The sequence below is a fragment of the Hemiscyllium ocellatum genome, chromosome 8, assembly GCF_020745735.1.
Source record: "Hemiscyllium ocellatum isolate sHemOce1 chromosome 8, sHemOce1.pat.X.cur, whole genome shotgun sequence".
Lineage (NCBI taxonomy): Eukaryota > Metazoa > Chordata > Chondrichthyes > Orectolobiformes > Hemiscylliidae > Hemiscyllium > Hemiscyllium ocellatum.
In genome coordinates this window covers 28,421,743-28,443,292 of record NC_083408.1, presented here as the reverse complement: position 1 = coordinate 28,443,292, position 21,550 = coordinate 28,421,743, and the positions used below count along the sequence as shown (strand labels likewise).

Genomic DNA, 21,550 nt, shown 5'->3' with positions numbered 1-21,550 from the left:
TATGGAATCTTTGGTAGTTTTGAGTGAATATTGCTGTAAGATAATTCAGTCTTGGGTCTTTCACTATATGATCCTTCATTTATAATATCAATGTGTTCCTTTTACCCTTTTATAGCAAAGATCCTCCTGTCGAAATCTTCACTAATGGCGTGCTTGTGGTGAGTTATGAATTTATTTTAAGTTACTTGATTTAGTTAAAGTCAGCACATACCTGTTCACTGATTACAAATGGCGTTTTTCCTTATGAAAGAATAGGAGTTAGAAACTGTACTATATGTCTGAGGTTCACTCATTTACTTCCTTTTACCTCCATTTTCTTCAGATGTATTTGCATCACACACCAAATCACAGTAACTGTATACTTCAGGAATCCATTGTGATTGTTTCCCCTTTCTTGAGCTCACTTGTACTAAAAGCAGTTCATGAGAAATTGGAACGGGCTGAAACCTGGTACCTTTGTTCTTTTTAACTAATGCTGTATTCTTCTGTTGCCCCTTCCAAAATGAGCAACTTCACATTTTCCCACATTATACTCTTTTAACCAACATTTCACCTACTTGTTTGAGCTATGAGTATCCCACTGTACACTGTTTGTATCCCCCTTGCAACCTGTCTTTCTACTTAGTTTTATATTGTCTGCGAATTTAGCTATAGCACGTTCAGCTTCTTATTCCACGCCTTTAATATCTATTGTAAACAGTTGTGCTAGCACTGATGCCAACTTGAAAAAGAACCCTTATTCCCACTCACTGCTTCCTTCTCGTTAACCAATTTTATATCTTTACTAATAGCGCTACCTCTAGCACAGAGAACTCTTGTTTTATATCTTAACAAGGTACCTCACAAAGGTTAAATGCCATCTGGAGATCCAAATGCAACACATCTGGTTCCCTTTCACTTTCACGAAACCATGCTGATTATGCTTGATTAGATTACTGATTTCCAAATGTTCTGCTATTTTATACCTTTAATTGAATTTAATACTTTTCCAACAATAGATGTTAAGCTATAGTTATTCACAGTTTTCCTCCTCTTGTATAGGGGTGTTATTGTTAGCAGTCTTCCAACCCTCTGGTACTTTGTCAGAATCTAATGACTTTTGGAAATTTACAACCAATGCATCCACTATCTCTGTAGCTACCTCTTTTAGGATCTCAATATGCAAACCATCATATCTGCCTTGTAGCCCCACTAGTTCGTCTAATACTACTTCTTTAGGGATATTGATGGTATGTACTTCTTCGCCCGTTTTCTTCAGTATTAATGGGGTGTTTGAAGTACCAGAGAATAGAATAGAATCCCTACATTGTGGAAAGTGGCCATTTGGCCCAACAAATCCACACTGACCCTCTGAAAAGAGTATCCCACCCAGACCCATTCCTCTACCCAATTACTCCAAATTTTCTATAACTAGTCCACCCAGCCTACACATCCCTGAACACTATGAGCAACTTAGCATGGCCAATTCACCTAACCTGCACATCTTTAGATTGTGGAAGGAAACCAGAGAATCTGGAGGAAAGCCACGCAGACACAGGAGAACATGCATATTTCACACAGTCACCTGAAGCTGGAATCGAACCTGGGTCCCTGGCACTATAAGGCAGCAGTGCTAACCACTGAGCCACCATGCCCCCATCCACTTAAGGACTGATGTCAAATATCTGCTAAACTCCTCTGCTATTTCCTTAATCCTCATAACTGTCTCCCCAGATTCATTTTCTAAGGGGCCTGTGTTCACTCCAATCCTTCTCTTCCCTTTTTTTTATTCTTAAAGAAGCTTTTATTGTCAGTTTATATATTCCGTGTTAGTTTGCTCTCATTGTATATTTCCTGTCTTTATTATCTTTTTAGTCCTCCTTTGCTGGATTATGAGTTTATCTCAGACTTCAGAGCTATCGCTAATTTCTGTCTCCTTTACATGCTTTTGCTTTCAATTTAATACTCTCCTTAACTTCCTTAGTTAGCCATGACTGGCTGATCTGTCTGTCAGAATCTTTCCTCCTCACTGGGAAACAATATTGCTGAGAGTCATGAATCACCTCCTTTAAATGTCTCCCTCATTCCTCTTAACCAATCTGCCCATTTCACTTTGGCCTTGAACTTTATTTATGTACAGTTGTTTCCAACCCAAGTTTCTCACTCTTGTACTGAATATTAATTTATATTGTATTATCACTACTTCCTAAGGGGTATTTTACTTTGAGGTTATTTATTAAGTCAAAAATCACAAGACACAGCATTATAGTCCAACAGGTTTATTTGAAACCACAACCTTTCCAACTCCTGCTCCTTCTTCAGGCAACTGCCAAAAGCTTGTGGTTTGAAATAAACCTATTGGACTATAACTCAATGTTGTGTGATTTTTGACTTTGTCAACCCCAATCCAATACTAGCACCTCTACATCATGGTTAATTTTTAAAGTTCCTTCATTACCCATTACTACATCCAAGATAACCTGCTCCCTGGTTTTTCCATTACATATTGCTCTCGAAAACTATCCCTTATGCACTGTGAATTTGTTGTTGTAGCCACTCTTTCAAATTTGATTAACCCAGTGAACATGAAGATTAAAGCCATCCATAATTATTGCTGGTTTTTTTTTTGACACGCTCCTATTATTTGTTGCATTGTAGCCTTTCTGACAGTGTGGTTACTGTTGGGAGTCTGTTTACTATTCCAACCAATATTTTCTTGCCTTTACTGCTTTCTATCTCTACCCAAATGGACACTAACATCATCTGAATCTCGATCATTTCTCATAGCTGTCCTTGTTTCATCTCTTATTTATAGCGCTACCCTACCAACTTTTCCATTCTTCCTGTCTGCCCAAAATCTCAAATATCCCTCAATGTTGAGCTCCCAGTGTTGATCTCCTTGTAACCATGCTTCCATATTGGTTATGAGATCATATTCATTTACTTTGATTTGTGTCATCATTTCGTCTATCTTTGAATGCTTTTTGAATTAAGATACAAAACTTTTTAAGTTTGTTCAATTATTAAATTTTCCTACACTTCTGTTGTTCTTTGGGACTGGAGGATTTCAGTTATAGGGAGAGGCTGGATAAGCTGGGACATTTTTTCCCTGAAGCATTGAAAATTGAGGTTTATAAAATCATGAGAGGCATACATAAGGTGAATAGCCAAGGTCTTTTGCCTAGAGTAGAGGAGTCCAAAACTAGGTGAGAGGGGAAAGATTTAAAAGGGACATAAGGTGCAATATTTTCACACAGAAGGTCGGTGTGTATATGAAACGAACTGCCAGAGGAAGTGGTAGAGGCGGTTACAATTGCAACACTTAAAAGACATTTGGACAAATACATGAATAGAAAGGGTTTAGAGGACTATAGGTCAAATGCAGGCAAATGGAACTGGTTTAGTTTGGGAAACCAGTCGGCATGGATGAGGGGACCAAAGGGTCTGTTTCTGTGCTGTGTGACTGTATAAATCTGTAACATGGCATTCAGATATTCTGACCCTTCCTTTTATTTTCTGATATCAATCAGCCCCGTCACTAACCTATATTCCTACCTTCTCCTTTACCTTTCATTTTATAATTTCCCATGGAACTGAATCCACCACCCCACTATTTAGTTTAACGCCCTGGCTACACCCCCATTTTTTTGATTCTCCAGGACTGTGGTCCCAGCATGATTCAGGTGGACCCTTTCGGAACAGCTCCCTCCTTCCTCAAAACTGTCTCATGAATTCAAACACATTTCTTCCACTCCAATCTTTGAACGACATGTTTACTTCTTTAATCTTGTTGACCTTGTGTCAATTTGCTGGTGGTCAGGTAGTTAATCTAAGGAGTGTGACTGCCTCCTGAAACACAGCATCCAGGTAACTCACCTCACCATCCTGTTATGTTGCAGTGTTCACAGCACAGACTCTAGATCATCAACTCTGAGGTGGAATTCCTCAAGCAATGCTTGCCACAGGTGTGGTCACTGTGAACCACAATGGGGTTCACCAGCTCCTACATCATGCTGGTACAACATATCGCTTGGCCCAACATCTCTATTTTATTTACATAGATTTTGGGTGGCACCATGGTTCAGTGGTTAGCACTGCTGCCTCACAGCACCAGGGTCCCAGGTTTGATTCCAGCCTCGGGTGACTGTCTGTACGGAGTTTGCACGTTCTCCCCGTGTCTGCGTGGGTTTCCTCCGGTTGCTCCGGTTTCCTCCCACAGTCCAAAGATGTGCAGGTCAGGTGAAGTGGCCATGCTAAATTCTAAATTGCCCGTAGTGTTAGGTGCATTAGTCAGAAGGAAATTGGACTGGGTGGGTTTCTCTTTGGAGGGTCGGTGTGGACTTGTTGGGCCGAAGGGCCTGTTTCCTCACTGTAGGGAATCTAATCATAGTTCTTAAGTTTTTTTAGAACATTTCCTCTTGGTCTCTCAGTTTTTAATCTTTAAATTGTTTCCCATATTTATCTTTGATCTGAAATTAATTAGCAATCATTATCAAACTAAGAACTTGCAGTTTTCTTGTGACGACATTTTGTTTTTATACTGGGCCCCTGATTCTGGGCTTCAATTTATCCTGTATTAAAATAAAACCTTATAAGTAGAAAAGCAAAAAGCTTCTCTTTTCCCTCTGCACTGAATTTCCACATTGTTCCAAAATCCCCAAATATGCACTCATTCAGGCTGTGCTTTGCTCCAGATGCAATCGTTCCTTACTGACCATGTGTAGCTTACTGATCATGGTACAGAAGTGATTGTCGTTCACTAAAGTTTATATTTCAGAATATATGCAACACTAGTTCACCTTTATTTGCTTCCAAGCGTGACTCAGATAACCAGTCACTGATGAAAATTACAGTGATTCCTGACATTATCATGAGCAAAAAGGCAAACATGCAGTGAAATTACATATATATAGAGATGTACAGCACAGAAACAGACCCTTCCATCCAACTCGTCCATGCCGACCAGATATCCCAACCCAATCTAGTCCCACCTGCCAGCACCTGGCCCATATCCCTCCAAACCCTTTCTATTCATATATCCACCCAAATGTTGCAATTGTACCGTCCTCCACCACTTCCTCTGGCAGCCCATCCCACACATGTACCACTCTCTGTGAAAATGTTGCCCCTTAGGTCTCTTTTCTATCTTTCCCTTCTCACCCTAAACCTATGCCCTTGAGTTCTGTACTCCTCTACCCCAAGGAAAAGACCTTGACTATTTACCACATCCATGCCCCTCATGATTTTATAAAAGTCTATAAGGTCACTCCTCAGCCTCCGACGCTCCAGGGAAAACAGCCCTAGCCTATTCAACTTCTCCCTATAGCTCAAATCCTCCAACCCTGGCAATATCCTTCTAAATCTTTTCTGAATCCTTTCAGGTTTCACAACATCTTTACAATAGCAAGGAGACCAGAACTGTGGTGTAACCAATGTCCTGTACAGCCGCAACATGACCTCCCAATTCCTGTACTCAATACTCTGACCAATAAAGGAAAGCATACCAAATGCTTTCTTCACTACCCTATCTACCTGCGACTCCCCCTTCAAGAAGCTATGAACCTTTGTTCAACTCCCAAGGACCTTACCATTAAGTGTATAAGTCCTGCTAAGGTTTGCTTTCCCAAAATTTGGTAACCCAATACCTGTAATCCAGAGCCTGTGCATTTGATATCTCCTGCTTATTTTTATTCTGAATTAATTTGCTTTCTGTTTTTCCCCTTGACTAGGCTCAACCCTGTACAGGTGTGGAAACCAAAGTGAAGAAGGTCAACAATCTCCACCAGGTAGGCACAGGTAAGTGCTCTATGGTAAGAGTGTCATAGGTTTGTGTTCTTCCTTATAGGCTTGTATGTTACTGCCTAATAAAGTTAAAAATCACACAACACCAGGTTATGGTTCAACAGGTTTAATTGGAAGCACAGACTTAATTGTGCTTCCAATTAAACCTGTTGGACTATAACCTGGTGTTGTGTGATTTTTAACTTTGTACACCCCAGTCCAACACCGGCATCTCCAAATCATAAAGTAGGATAAATTGTCACTGCCCAAAGCCACAAATGATGTCAATAAAACAACAAACTCGATATGTTGGAAATCATGTAGGCAATTGGAATACCCACTCCACTGCTTCAGGACTGGAAAGCAAGCTGACATCTTGTATCTGGATGACGTAGCGTAGAATTACTGTGTACCTTCACAGAAGATAACTTAAAGGGCAACTTTGCTTGTTTGTCACTTTGGAAAAACAGTATTATGAAATCATAGAGAAGAAAAGGTGGCTGTTCACTCCTTTGTAGCAACACCAGCTCATTGAAAGAGTTTTTCAGTTAGTTCCGTTCCCCTGCATTTTTACTCAAAACCGTGCATTTATTTTCTTTTTGCTTAATTAAATAAAATATCTATTCCTTTTATTAAATGTATTATTGAGTGGTTTCTGTCACTCCTTCAGTTGGTAAATACCAAGTCATAACTTACCCTGTCTACCCCTTAGTAATTGAACGTCTTGTGTTATTTGGTAAATAGCCCAGATAATGTAGCATAAATTCAGTTTAGAATAGAAATGAATTCCTACAGTGTGGAAACAGTCCGTTCGGCCCAACAAGTTCACACCGATCCTCCGGTTTTGCCCAAAACATTGATTTTCCTGCTCCTCGGATGCTGCCTGACCTGCTGTGCTTTTCCAGCACCACACTCTAGACTTTATCCCTGATGGTGCCTAACCCACACATCCCTGAACATTCGAGGCAATTTAGCATGGCCAATTCACCTCACCTGCACATCTTTGGTTTGTGGGAAGAAATCGGAGAACATGAAGGATACTCATGCAAACATGGGGCGAATGTGCAAACTCCACACAGACAGTTGCCTGAGGTTGGAATCAAACCTGGCACAGTCCCTGGCACTGTGAGGCAGCAGTGCTAACCACTGAGCCACCGTGCCACCCTCAGTTTCATACAGAATATGATACAGAATTATTTAACATCTTTGACCACAACATGCACTCACAAATAACTAGGTGTACACTGTTTCCTAAATTGCTTTTGCTGAACTGCACATGGCAGTTAGTCATATGATTCTTAGCTCATTAGCATACTACAGAAACACAGCTGCTAAAGCAATAACGCAACAAATACCTTAAATCTGTGCTTCTGATCACCACCCTATTCCCATTTCATCAGATTAGTTTGCTTTTATTTAATCTCTTAAAGTCCTTCATAACTTTGAGCACCTCTATTCATTTTTGCCTTAGTACTGTTTAAGAAGGGTGGTAAGGACAAGCCAGGGAACTATAGACCAGTGGGCCTAACGTCGGTGGTGGGCAAGTTGTTGGAGGGAATCCTGAGGGACAGGATGTACATGTATTTGGAAAGGCAAGGACTGATTAGGGATAGTCAGCATGGCTTTGTGCGTGGGAAATCATGTTCACAAACTTGATTGAGTTTTTTGAAGAAGTAACAAAGAGGATTGATGAGGGCAGAATGGTGGACGTGATCTATATGGACTTCAGTAAGGTATTTAACAAGGTTCCCCATGGGAGACTGATTAGCAAGGTTAGATCTCATGGAACACAGGGTGAACTAGCCATTTGGATACAGAACTGGCTCAAAGGTGGTGGTAGAAGGTTGTTTTTCAGACTGGAGGCCTGTGACCAGTGGAGTACCACAAGATCGGTGCTGGGTCCACTACTTTTCATCATTTATGTAAATGGTTTGGACGTGAGCATTAGAGGTATAGTTACTAAGTTTGCAGCTGATACCAAAATTAGAGGTGTAGTGGACAGCGAAGAAGGTTACCTCAGATTGCAATGGGATCTTGACCAGATGGGCCAATGAGCTGAGAAGTGCCAGGTGGAGTTTAATTTAGATAAAAGCGAGGTGCTGCATTTTGGAAAAGCAAATCTTAGCAGGACTTATATACCTTAATGGTAAAGTCCTAGGGAATGTTGCTGAACAGAGACCTTAGAGTGCAGGTTCATAGCTCCTTGAAAGTGGAGTCGCAGGTAGACAGAATAGTGAAGAAGGCATTAGGCTTTCCTTTATCGGTCAGAGTATTGAGGAGGTCATGTTGCGCCTGTTCGGGACAGTTAGGCTACTGTAAGAATATTGCGTGCAATTCTGGTCTCCTTTCTATTGGAAGGATATTGTGAAACTTGAAAGGGTTGAGAATTTACAAGGATGTTGCCAGAATTGCAGGGTTTGAGCTATAAGGAGAGGCTGTTTTCCCTGGAGCATCAGATGCTGAGGGGTGACCCTATAGAGGTTTACAAAATCATGAGCAGCATGGATAGGATAAATAGACAAAGTCTTTTCTCTGAGGTGGGGGTGTCCAGAACTAGAGGGCATAGGTTTAGGGTGAGAGAGGAAAGATATAAAAGAGACCTAAGGAGCAACCTTTTCATGCAGAGGATGGTACGTGTATGGAATGAGCTGCCAGAGGAAGTGGTGGAGGCTGGTACAATTACAGCATTTAAAAGGCATGTGTTTGGGTATATGAATAGGAGGGTTTGGGGGATATGGGATGGGTGCTGGCAGGTGGGACTAGATTGGGTTGGGATATCTGATCGGCATGGACGGGTTGGACCAAAGGGTCTGTTTCTGTGCTGTACATCTCTATGACTCTTGTCTGATCTAGAAAAAACACTGAATTATATCACAACTTCTCTCGTCTCCCATTCATCTATCATTCTACTAAGTTTTTAATGCACCTCCTCCATGACCTCGGTATCCTTCAACATTACATCAATGTCCAAATTTCTCAACCACACTCTATAACATTTGGTGGGTGCAGTGATGGAAGCTATTTTACCAGAGAAGGATCTTAGTCACAACCACTACTACATTGAAGATGTTTAAAACTCACACATAAGAATATAGTAGATGAGTTTTTTTTCCCAATATCTACTTGAAAAGACTTCTAAGTTTTTCTTTCTTTCTCTTTCTCTCTTTCTCTCTCTCTCTCTCTCTCTCTCTCCCTCTCACACTCACTCACTCACTCCCATATATATCCTGTAAGAACCTGTATTTGATTTTACCTTTTTTGTTAAGGGGGTGTTCATGGGGATGCTGTAGGTGTTTGGAACAGCATCATTAAGTTGCGATAGAGTTGATTGAGAGTATATATATTTTCAGATATATTATTCTACATTCTGTTTTTAGATTAGATTAGATTATTTACAGTGTGGAAACAGGCCCTTCGGCCCAACAAGTCCACACTGACCTGCCAAAGCGAAACCCACCCATACCCCTACATTTACCCCCTACCTTTGTAGTTGGACCAGCTGCATCATTCCTGAACTATCCAGTTTACCCCTGCTTAAAACAACTAGAAAAGTTAGAGTCTGGGCTACCTTCTTGAAATGTTTTGAGATGGCCTGGCCTGGTCCCTAACAATGTAACTTGGGTATCTGGCCAAAGATTTGCACATTAACAAATAAGCACGTTGTGCACAGTATTCCATTTTTCGCTTGGGGACTGTAGTGATCGGGGCCAGGTGGACCTCGCTGACTGAGGTTCTTGATTGGGGTTGTTAACCTCGGCCAATCAGGGAAACCGTGGCTGACCAGGAGATTACAATCTCATCAGTTAAGATTTGGAGATGCCACTGTTGGACTGGGGTGTTCAAAGTTAAAAATCACACAACACCAGGTTATAGTCCAACAGGTTGGATTATAACCTGGTGTTGTGTGATTTTTAATTTCATCAGTTAAGGACTGAGTCTGAGCTGGCTGGCCAGCCATGGCCTGTGTACTATGCACTAGCAAATAAATAGTGACCCGGTGACTGGACCTGGCCTCTCTGCAGTTATTTAAGGGACTCTTCCACCTTCAGGAATAAATATCAAGGTTTTAGAGTCACCTTCTGTGTTCTTTACCCATTCACACAGGCAAGGCTCTCATGACATGAGCTGCTTTCAGCAAGCCAACTCGCTTTCATCTACATATGGTCCCCATTATCAGCTTTCCTTCCTCCCTGGAATGCTATCAATCATCCATTCTCTGCCTGTCATTCTCTCTCTGGGCTCCATCTCCATGTATTGTTCACTTCCTCCTCCAACACATATGTACATGGATATTTTCCTAGTTAACATAATTTCTGAATAAGTGTCACTGGACTGAAAATCTTAATTCGGCTTTCTCTCCACCGATGTGGGCAGACCGGCTGTAGAACATAGAACATAGAAAAATACAGCGCAGTACAGGCCCTTCGGCCCTCGATGTTGCGCCGACCGAAGCCTACCTAACCTACACTAGCCCAATAACCTCCATATGCTTGTTCAATGCACGCTTAAATGACCATAAAGAGGGAGAGTCCACCACTGCTACTGGCAGGGCATTCCATGAACTCACAACCCGCTGAGTAAAAAATCTACCCCTAACATCTGTCCTGTACCTACCACACGTTAATTTAAAGCTGTGTCCCCTAGTAACAGCTGACTCCATTAGCGGAAAAAGGTTCTCACTGTCAACCCTATCTAAACCCCTAATCATCTTGTACACCTCTTTCAAATCTCCCCTAAACCTTCTTTTCTCCAATGAGAACAGCCCCAAGTGCCTCAGCCTTTCCTCATACGATCTTCCTACCATGCCAGGCAACATCCTGGTAAACCTCCTCTGCACTCGTTCCAATGCTTCCACATCCTTCCTATAGTATGGCGACCAAAACTGCACACAATACTCCAGATGAGGCCACACCAGAGTCTTATACAACTGCAACATGTGTTTCTGAGCAGTTTCTGATTTTTATAAGTCATATTTCTAGCATCTGTAGTTCTTTGTTTTATTATCAAATTGTGAATAAGTTGTCCTAAGTTCTTGAAGAGGTCTAGGAAGATGCTGCCTGATTTGATGAATGATAAAACTCTGACCTCCTTCGTTTGAAGTTACTTAGTAAATGTGATTGCAGATAATGAGAAAGGGAGAACAGCAGAATGTTCTTATCTATTGGCAACCTACATGGATGTTGGAATAATGGTTGTTTGGTTGCAGTGAGTCTGATTTGAGAGAGGTTAGCACCATAACAGTTACAGAGAATGTCTTTTGCTCTGCTGGTCAAGTAGGTGAAATGTAACGTTTGCTTTTGTCCCTTTGCTTTTTCAGCAGAATTTAATGACTCAGAGTGCGAGTACAGCAGAAGAATTGCCTGTTATTGTGTTTTGCTGTATCTAACTTGATTCTCTGAGATTAATTCCCTTGGAAACTCTCTGACTAGAGGGTATAATCTCAGAGTAAGGGGGTTGTCCATTTAAAACAAAGAGGAGGAAGAATTTTTTTCTCTTAAGGGTTGTGAAAATGCACAGGCTGCACCATTAAATATATTCAAGGCTGAGATAGATAGACAGACAGACAGACATGTTACTGGGACTGGAGGATTTGAATTGAAAAGGGAGGCTGGATAGCATGGGACCTTTTTTCTCTGGAGCATAGGAGGTTGAAGGGTGATCTTATAGGGGTTTTATATTGAGGGGCATAGATACAATAAATAGTAAAGTTCTTTTCCCCAGGATAGGGGAGTCCAAAACTAGAGGGCACCAGTTTAAAGTGAGAGGAGAAAGATTTAAAAGGGACTTGAGGGGCAACTTCTTCTCACAGAGGGTGGAACATATATGAAATGAATTGCCAGAGAAAATGGTAGATGCAGGTACAGTTACAACTAAAAGATGTTGAGAAAGGTATGTGAATAGGAAGGGTTTAGAGGGATTTGGGCCAAACACCAGCAGATGGGACTAATTTAGTTTGGGAATGTGGTCAGCATGGACATGTTGGATGGAAGGGTCTGTTTCTGTGCTGTATAACTAAACAACTAGGAGTATAGATGAGGCATGTCAATATCTGACACCAAATCACATCAAAAGATGCCAGGGAAGTGACCAAAAGCTTTCTTAAAGACATATATTTTAAGGAATACTTAAAGAATGATAAAGCAATTGTGCAGTTTAGGCAAGGAATTGCAGAGCTCAGAACCATAGCATTTGAAGTATGCTATCAGTGGTGGAGCAGTTAAAATTGTGGATACATGCAACATTACTCCTTGCGTACATTCATTTTTGATATTAGGAATTGCGAGATTCTCCTGAGAGTCACTCCCTACTCTTTGTTTACTCCCTACGACCCTGCTCCTCCTCATACACGCGCACACACTTGTGAATCTCTGCCACCATTACTCAACGTTGACCTGCCTCCCCAGTATTGGCCTCTTTCAAAAGAGGCCAACACTCTTGGTGGGCAAGATTCTCATGCTGTGGTAATAATTCCTGAAATATACCAACCAGTGATTTGTCAAATCTCTAATTGGCATGGAATACCAACAGACCTTGCAGAAATAAGCGTTGGAAAGCACTTGCTGACTCTCCGGTTAGTGACCACGATCCCCATCATCTGGCACCAGACTCGTTCTGTAGTATGCAATACATACATCGTTTATTGTTTAAGTTATTGATGCAAAGTAAGTCCAGTTTTGCTCTTGCAGGTCTTAATGCACAGTATAATATGTCTGTGAGAGTTGATGGAGCCTATGAAGAGGAACAGTACACCGCACTCAAACCTCTGTCAAATCCTGTGTGGGATGAAACATTTTTCTTCCACGTCGACAAGAGTTTGGATCCAAAACTGAATATTGACTTGATACAAACCAGCAAAGAGTTGCAGGTTAGAAACCTGTTTATGTAATCATTCCACTTCCTTTAAACCATTATTTTAACACACTCAGTGCGTGAGGAGCAATTACTGCGAGTGAATAAGGAGGCCTGTTGAATGTTGCTGTTTTAAATTAAGAAAGTAGATCAGCAGGAGGCTGAAAGAACACAGCATGCCAGGCAGCATCAGGAGGTGTAGAAGTCAATGTTCCGGGTGTAACTCTTCTTCAGGACTGTTGTTAAATTTAATAAAGACGCTTCATACTTGTGCATAAATCACAAAAAGCTAGCATCCAGTTCAGCAGGTAACAGGGAAGACAAGTGGAATGTTGGCCATTGTTTAAAAAGGAATGGATCACAAAAATAGGGAGATCTTGCTAAAAATCATATAATGCACAAGTCAAACCACAGCTAGAACACTGAATGATTTTGGTCCTCTTGTTTCAGGAAGGATAAGGAAAGAAAGATTGAACACTGGCATGGAGGAACAGTCTTATAAGGAGAGGTTGAGTAGGTTGCACCTGTATTCAATTGGAGTTTAGAAGAATGAGAAGTGACCTTATTGAAACAATCAGGATAGATGCAGAAAGGTGGTTTTCCCCTTGTGAGAGAATATAGACGCAGAAGGTATAATCTCAACAAGGGGTTGCACATTTAAAACAGAGATGAGAAGGAATCTCTTCTATAAGAGTTGTGAAGCTGTGGAATTCTTTACTTCGGAGGGCTGTTGAAGCTGGGTTGTTAGATGTATTCAAGGCTGAGATAGGCAGATTTTTAATCAGTAAGGGAATTGCGGGTTTATGGGGGAAAGGCAGGAAAATGGAGTTGAGTTATCAGATCAGTTATGATCTCATGAAATATGGAGCGTACTCAGTTGGCTGAATGGCCTACCATCTACTGCTGTGAACTATGGTCTTTCCAATCTTTTGGACTTAAGTTAATGGATTGTGGAAATGTTTAGATTCATTTTTAAAAGATCAATGAAAAGACCTTGAATGTTCTTTTAACCCCTCGGTCATTCATAACGGGGAAGGTCATCATGCCTTCTCTAGCAAGGAAACCCTCAATATGTCTGGCCTGTGCACACTCAAATGTCCCTGAAGTCACCTGAATAAAGCTGCAGGGAGAAAGCGAGGACTGCAGATGCTGGGGATCAGAGCTTAAAAATGTGTTGCTGGAAAAGCGCAGCAGGTCAGGCAGCATCAAAGGAGAAGGAGAATCGACGTTTCGGGCATAAGCTCTGAATAAAGCTGCAGGACTAGCAGACTTACTGTTGAGCAGGCTGTCTCCATCCCTAAGTATACCGAGGTTTAGATTAGATTAGATTAGACTTACAGTGTGGAAACAGGCCCTTCGGCCCAACAAGTCCACACCGACCCGCCGAAGCGCAACCCACCCGTACCCCTACATTTACCCCTTACCTAACACTACGGGCAATTTAGCATGGCCAATTCACCTGACCCGCACATCTTTGGACTGTGGGAGGAAACCAGAGCACCCGGAGGAAACCCACGCAGACACGGGGAGAACGTGCAAACTCCACACAGTCAGTCGCCTGAGTCGGGATTTGAACCCGGGTCTCAGGCGCTGTGAGGCAGCAGTGCTAACCACTGTGCCACCGTGCCGCCGTTTAGTGGGAGGGAAAGGAGTAAAAAGGCCTACTGAGAGAACTTTGGTGGCACAGATGATTGTAAATGATTCTCAAGTGTTGTAAAGATTTATGGGCTTTAATCATACCTCTGGTTATTAGTCTGTCTGTGGAGAGCCAATGGCATTGTTACAGCATCTGGTATCACTTAATGGCCACAGGCAAGGTAGTATGGATGAAGTGCTGAAAGTCTAACAACATATACAAGCAAGGCAAACAATGTATGTAAATGACATTGGATTATACTGACACCACTGGCCCTCCTGCAACATCCCTACTGTTTAGCTACCTCTGTGCAGAAAAGTGTAGCTGCTGTTGAGTTGTCCAATAACATCTTTGGTATGGAGGTGCAACCCACAAAGACTAATACCCAGGGTGGGGAGTTCGCTGGTCTCTATCATCTGTAGTACATGACACAATGTGTTATGTCCCTTAAAAGTTTTAACATTAGAGGGTGCTGCTCTGCCCTCACTCACAGGTCGAGTCATTTACTCCACCCAAGCTGAGTGCAGCAGCAACCATTTCCTTCTCCATTCCCTTTCCAGCGGGAAGGGAATTCCCAATGGACAGCATTCCTCAATTCCTTTGACTCGAGTTTCGTTAGCGTTCCATAATGCCACACTGGTGCAAGTAATGCCTTGATGTCAAGGGCGGTTACCCTTGCTTCTCCTCTGGAATTCACTTTTTTGTCCATGTTTAGACCAAGGTTTAAACCATTCAGGAGCTGAATGACCATAGTGGAACTCAAGCAGAGCCTCACTGAGTTTATTAGATTAGATTAAATTAGATTGCTTAGTGTGGAAATAGGCCCTTTGGCCCAACAAGTCGCCACTGACCCTCTGAAGAGCAACCTCTACCTTTACCCTTCACCTAACACTACGGACAATTTAGCATGGCCAGTTCACCTAACCAGCACATTTTTGGACTGTGGGAGGAAACCGGAGCAGCCGGAGGAAACCCACGCAGACACGGGGAGAATGTGCAAACTCCACACAGACAGTTGCCTGAGGCGGGAATTGAACCCGGATCTCTGGTGCTGAGAGGCTGCGGAAGTGGCAGCAGTGCTAACCACTGTGCCACCGTGCCGCCCATTATGATTGAGAATGGACTGGTGAGATGATAATTGGCCACAGTACACATTGGCTTTTTGTGTACTGAATTACTTGGAAAATTATCTACATTACCAAAGAGACACCAATGTTATAACTGTAGTTGAACAGCTGGCCCAGTGGCATAGCATGTTTTGGAGCATAGGTCTCCAGTATGTTAGCAGAATGTTGTCAGAGCCTGAACCTTTGTGCAATACAGCATCTTCAGTTTTTTTTGTATCAAGTGGAATGAGTTCTGGCTGAAAATGCTTGCTAAAGATTCAACTTTATTTCTTACCCTGATTTGCTGGCCCCCCCCCACCACCATTTTTGAGGATGAAGATATTTGCAAGCCCCTCCTCCAGTGAATTGTTTCATTGTCCACCACCATTCGCAAGTGGAAGTGGCAGCACTGCAGAGCATAGATTTGATCTGTTGGCTTTAGAATTGGCTAACTCTGTCTGTCACAGGCTGCTTATGCTGTTTGGTATGCAAGTAGCCCTAAGTTGTAGCTTCACGAGGTTGACACCTCATTTCTCGGGTATTCCTGGTACTGTTCCTGACATATCCTCCTGCACTCTCAGTTAAACTAGAAGTGAACCCGGGCTTGGTGATAATGGTAGAGTGGGGGATGTTATGGGCCATGAGGTTACACACTGTGGTTCAGGATAATTTGGGTGTTGTTGATGGCCCATAGTGTCTATGGATGCCAGTATTGAATTATTAGGCCAGCTCCATTTGGCCTGGTGATGATGCCACACAACACGACGGTATCTCCATTGTAAAGGCAGTACTTCATCTCTGTAGGACTTGCAATGATTGTTTCTGTTGATACTGTCATGGACAGATGTTTGCGTGATATGTAGATTGTAGAGGATGAGGTCAAACATATTTCCCTTTCTTTTTGTGCTCTCACACTTGCCATAAGTGTCCTTTAAGACTCAGTCAGTAATGGTACTACCAAGCTACTCTTGGTGATGGAGATGAAAATCCTGTTCATGGAGCTCCTGCCACTCTCTGCTTCTTCCAAATGTGGAGGCTAGCAGATGGTAATCAGCAGGAAGTTTCCTTAAGTTGAGCCTGATGTTATGAGATTTCATGGGTGCTCGACTCAGGATTGAGGATTCCAAGGGCAATTCCCTCCTGACGGTATACAACCGTTCTGCCACTTCTGGTCAGTTTGTCATATTGATGGGACAGGAATGGGCCAGGGTTAGTGATGTTTGGGAACTTTTCTGAGAGAATTACAATGTCAGGTCTTTGCTTGACATACCCCAGGCATTAGTGAGGAGCATTGACAGGGTTATGTATGTTGTTGTTGTTTCTGATGTCCTGGGTCAGTTAGCTCAGTTGGCTGACTAGCTGGTTTGCAATGCAGAATGATGCCAACAGTGTGGGTTGAATTCCCATGCTGGCTAAGATTACCATGAAGGACACTCTTTCTCAATCTCTCCTCTTGCCTTTGGTCTGCTAGGATGATGGTGACTTTTCCTTACCGGGTGATCATCCGGTTTAATTTGTCTTAACAGGTTTTGTATTGGTTAGATACAGCTGAGTGGTTTGCTCGACCACTTTAGAGGATGTTTGAAAGGTAGCCACATTGCTGTGGATCTGAAGTCACATCTAAGCCAAATCAAATAAGGATGTTAGTAAATTCTCATGAGTGACAATATGATTTCATGGTCACCGTTAGAGTAGCTTTTACTCCCAGTTTTATTCAATTTAACCCTCTGCCATAGTAGGATTCTGATGTTCCTGAAGTGTCAGCCTGGGTGACTGTATTATTAGATCAGTGACAGTATCACCATACTTTATTACATCTCCATAATTCTCAGTCTTAAATGTCACACCTCTCATTCTGACACTGTGATAAGTGGCTCTAAAAAACACACACAGACAACATCCCCTCCTGCCCCAAGCAATTTTCCTGCATCTACTCTGTTAAACTCTTAAGAATTTAAAGTCTTAAATGCTTCAATCAGATATCTTGAGAGAAGTGGATAGGGTTTTATTTTGGGACACTAAGATACGAAAGGACTGGATATTTTCAATCGAGCAGATTCAATATACTTGTTGCTTCACTGTGAACATTTTCTGCACGTTTGTCACAGGATGATATGCATGTTGAAATGGTGAAGGAAACCTATATTGTGGGTTCAGGGACCCTGCCATTGTATCAGCTTCCTATTGGAAAGAATGTGGACGTGGTAATGAATCTTGACAAGGTGAGCAATATTTAAATCCATTGGTCAGCTTCTAGATTTTTTTTCTAAACTATCTGTTATAGAGTTATCAAGATATACAGCATGGGAACTGACCTGTCCATGCTGACCAGATATCTTAAATAAATCTAGTCCCATTTGCCAGCATTTGGTAATATTCATCTAAATCCTTCCTATTCATATACCCATCCAGGTGCCTTTTAAATTTTTAATTATAGCAGCCACCACTTCCTCTGGCAGCTGTCTGCGTGAAAAGGTGCCCCTTTGGTCCTTTTAAATCTTTTCCCCTCTTACCTAAACCTATGCCCACTAGGTTTGGCCTCCCCGTACCCAGGGGAAAAGACCCGCTATAACGTCACCCCTCAGCTTTCAATGCTCCAGGGCAAAACGGCCCCAGTCTATTCAGCCTCTCCCTATAGCTCAAACAATCCAACCCTGGCAACTTCCTTGTAAATATTTTCTGTACCCTTTCAAGTTTCACAACATGGAGACTAGAATTGCATACAGAATTCCAATAGTGGTTTAACCAATGTCTTGTACAGCTGCAACATGACCTCCATTTTCAGAGCTGTTATGATACAGTTCTGAAGCAGGTGGGTCTTGAACCGAGACTTCCTGGCTTAGAGCTGGGACACTATTCTTGAGTTGACTATAGGTGTGATATTTCTTATCATTAATTAGATTATTAGTGAGCAGTCTGTTCATAACTGCTCAGTGCTAAGAAAGTGGTGTTGAGTAAGGTTCTTGTAACACTTACTGGTCCCACGATAGGTCAGCATTTCAGCCTTTCTGCTGACTTTTAGAAGTTGTCCTATTTCATTTCACTTTTGCCTAAAATAGTCAGACCTTCTGTTTATTTTAAATAAAAGATGAGGATGCAATGCTTCTCTGTGCGGTTTCAGCATCTCCCCATCAGTTCACTTTCATGTCATGGCAGAAGACTAGCATTTAGTGCAGAAGTGTTGGTTTGACTTCATTTTTAAATCCCACTGCTGCAATGTAAATTGGAAAGCACCTTCAAAGAGTGGGCAAAAGCACAACAGCCAAATGCCCTGCCCACCGTCCCCCACTCTATGCCATAAAGTTTAATGACTCCAGTCTTGTCAGAGAATGGGTCTATCCTTTGATTTCCCTGGAGAGAAATTATCCCTGACTGAGGGAAACGGTACGCTTCGACTCTACGAAGCGTAGAAAGCTGTTATGAGAGTCTTGTGGTGCAATGGTAGTGTCTCTACCTCTAAGTCAGAAGTCTGGGTACTAGTCCCACCTGTTCGAGAAGTATGTCATAACAATGTCCAAGAAAGCCGATTGACAATAACTAGAGGAAGGTGTGAAGTGGTTGAAATGTTGTGCAATCATTAATAGTGGCCTTCACTTCAATTTAATACAATTTAAAACTGAACATTATGCCTTCTGAATCAAATTAAAGTGAATCACACTTTCCAAGCCCATTTGTCCATTATTATGAGTGAGCAGTTTGGAATTCTCTTAACTGTTTTGACTGTCGCTATAGATTGCAACTGGCCTGTTAAAATGAATTCAACAGCAACAATTTTATGAATGCAAGCCATACCAAGGCTTCTGTGTATACTGTTGCAGTGCTACTTCAAGCTGTCAAATTTGTCAGTGCAAGAATATTCCTTACCTCAGATGGAAGTGGGGAGGAGACCCAAGCATTTTCCTCAAGAAAAAAGCTGAAAACTTGCATCAACCAGCTTACATGTCCCCTGCATGCCCTGTTAGATTTTAACATTTGTCAGAAATCTTCTATCCAGCTTGTTGACTGGGAGAACCACTGGCATGTGGTGCCATGAAGAGTAGAAATAAAATGTATCTCCTCCCAACCAGATGGAGGAAAGAAATAACATATAGAGGCCTTTTGGAAGGAAGCATGATACCTGAAAAAGCAAAAAAAAAGAGTATTTTCAGGGTTTTTTTGAATTAACTTTCCACAGACAGAGATTTTGTGGGCGGCACGGTGGCACATTGGTTAGCACTGCTGCTTCACAGCGCCAGAGACCCGGGTTCAATTCCCGCCTCAGGCGACTCACTGTGTGGAGTTTGTACATTCTTCCCGTGTCTGCGTGGGTTTCCTCCGGGTGCTCCGGTTTCCTCCCACAGTCCAAAGATGTGCGGGCCAGGTGAATTGGCCATGCTAAATTGCCTGTAGTGTTAGGTAAGGGGTAAATGTAGGGGTATAGGTGGGTTGTGCTTCGGCGTGTCAGTGTGGACTTGTTGGGCCGAAAGGCCTGTTTCCACACTGTAAGTAATCTAATCTAATCTAATCAGACCATGAACTAGTTGTACATCATGGTCTCTGGTTGTAACAAGAAAGAAAAATTTATCTATCCTCACATGTTTATTCATCAGTGGCAGCTTGAATGATAATGAATTTAGAGTGTGATGCTGGAAAAGCACAGCAGGTCCGGCAGCATCCAAGAAGCAGGAGTGGGCCATTCCTGATGAAGGATTTTTGCCTGAAACATCAATTCTCCTGTTCCTCGGATGCTGCCTGACCTCCTGCTTTTCCAGCAACTCACACTTGGCTCTAATTTCCGGCATCTGCAGTCCTCACTTTCGCTGGCTTGAATGATAATACTTCCCCCAACAGGTCCACAGAGTATTTGATCTTTTCAACCATCACTTTTTCAATGCTAGAAGTGGGGAAGGGATGCTGAAAATACATGTGTTTAGGCAGTAAAAAAAAATTCAGAGGAGACTAAGTCAGAGAGGGAAGCTTGCGTTGGTTAGCAGAAGTAACTTTGCCTCCCCGTATCTCTCGTAGGATCAGAATGTTGACCTGAGACTAAAGGCTAAGAAATGGTGAGTTCATTTTGATCTCTGACTTATGTTCCATTAACTTTATATGCATATATCTAATGCAGTACACTGTTTACCTAAATGTCAGTCAACCTAACCTTTAAATATTACTCTTGTACTTGGGGAGAGCTGCTTGAAAATCAATGTTCCAAATGGATGAATGCTGACTTTGCTTCCAAGGGCTGAAAATGTGCGGTAGTGGAGTTTTTTTTCATTCACTTATGGGTTGTGGGCATCATTGACTAGCCAGCATTTACTGCTGATCCCTAGTTGTCATTGAGAAGGTGGTGGTGAGTTGCCTTCTTGAACCCCATCACAGACTTCACTAGTAAGTGTGTAGCAGACTGCATACTGAAAACGTTAATCCTAATGTTCCCCAACTGTAAACCAGCGCAGTAAACTCCCTATTGAAGTCCAGGTCTGAGCTGTACAGCAAATCCAGGTACGACCTTCGTAAGACCATCAGAGACACCAAGAGGCTTGAGTCCCCAGTCCAACCACATAAACACCCAATGTTTATGGCAAGGCTTGCACGACATAACAGGCTACAAAGTAAAATCAAAGGGTACTTAAGGACAACAGTAAAAGATAGCAAAGGGAATAAGAGAAGTGATGAGCAGAGGAATCAAAGGTTAGAATCAAACAAGGTCACAGTAAAACAAAATAAGAGGAATAGGACAAGGAACATGAAAAAGACTAACCTTAAGGCTTTGTATCTGAATTTCATTCAGAATAAACTGGATGAATTAATCATGCAAATATATATAAACAGGTATGTGAACATTCAGGTTACGGGTAAGGGAAATGGCTGCAGAGTGACCAGGGATGAGAAGAAATCAGCTCAGACAATGTAGAATCTGTGTGGGTAGAATTGAGAAATGCCAAGGGGTAGAAAAACATTTGTGGGAGTGGATATATAAGCCACCAAAATGTAGTGGTGATTATGGGAATAATATTAAACAAGAAATCAGGAATGCATGCAGTAAAGGAACATCTGTAATTATGGGTGACTTTAATCTGCACATAGATGGGGCAAATCAAATTAGTCACAACACCATAGAGGGATAATTCCTAATGTGTGTACATGGTAGTTTTCTGGACCAATACACTGAGGAACCAACTAGAGACTAGGTATCTTAGACTGGATATTGTACAGTGAG

At 42.1% G+C, this 21,550-nt stretch overlaps 1 protein-coding gene across 1 annotated transcript in view; it reads left to right on the top strand.

The window, feature by feature from the left end:
* Positions 1-21,550, top strand: part of LOC132818040 (cytosolic phospholipase A2 zeta-like) — a gene marked incomplete at its 5' end in the record, with an annotated part of 104,665 nt that overhangs the window by 23,031 nt on the left and 60,084 nt on the right. The window contains 5 exons of the mRNA XM_060828647.1: positions 116-162; positions 6,196-6,256; positions 14,806-14,890; positions 17,460-17,573; positions 20,356-20,393. Of these exons, the coding sequence (XP_060684630.1) occupies positions 116-162; positions 6,196-6,256; positions 14,806-14,890; positions 17,460-17,573; positions 20,356-20,393 (345 nt within the window). The remainder of the gene's footprint in view (positions 1-115; positions 163-6,195; positions 6,257-14,805; positions 14,891-17,459; positions 17,574-20,355; positions 20,394-21,550) is intronic.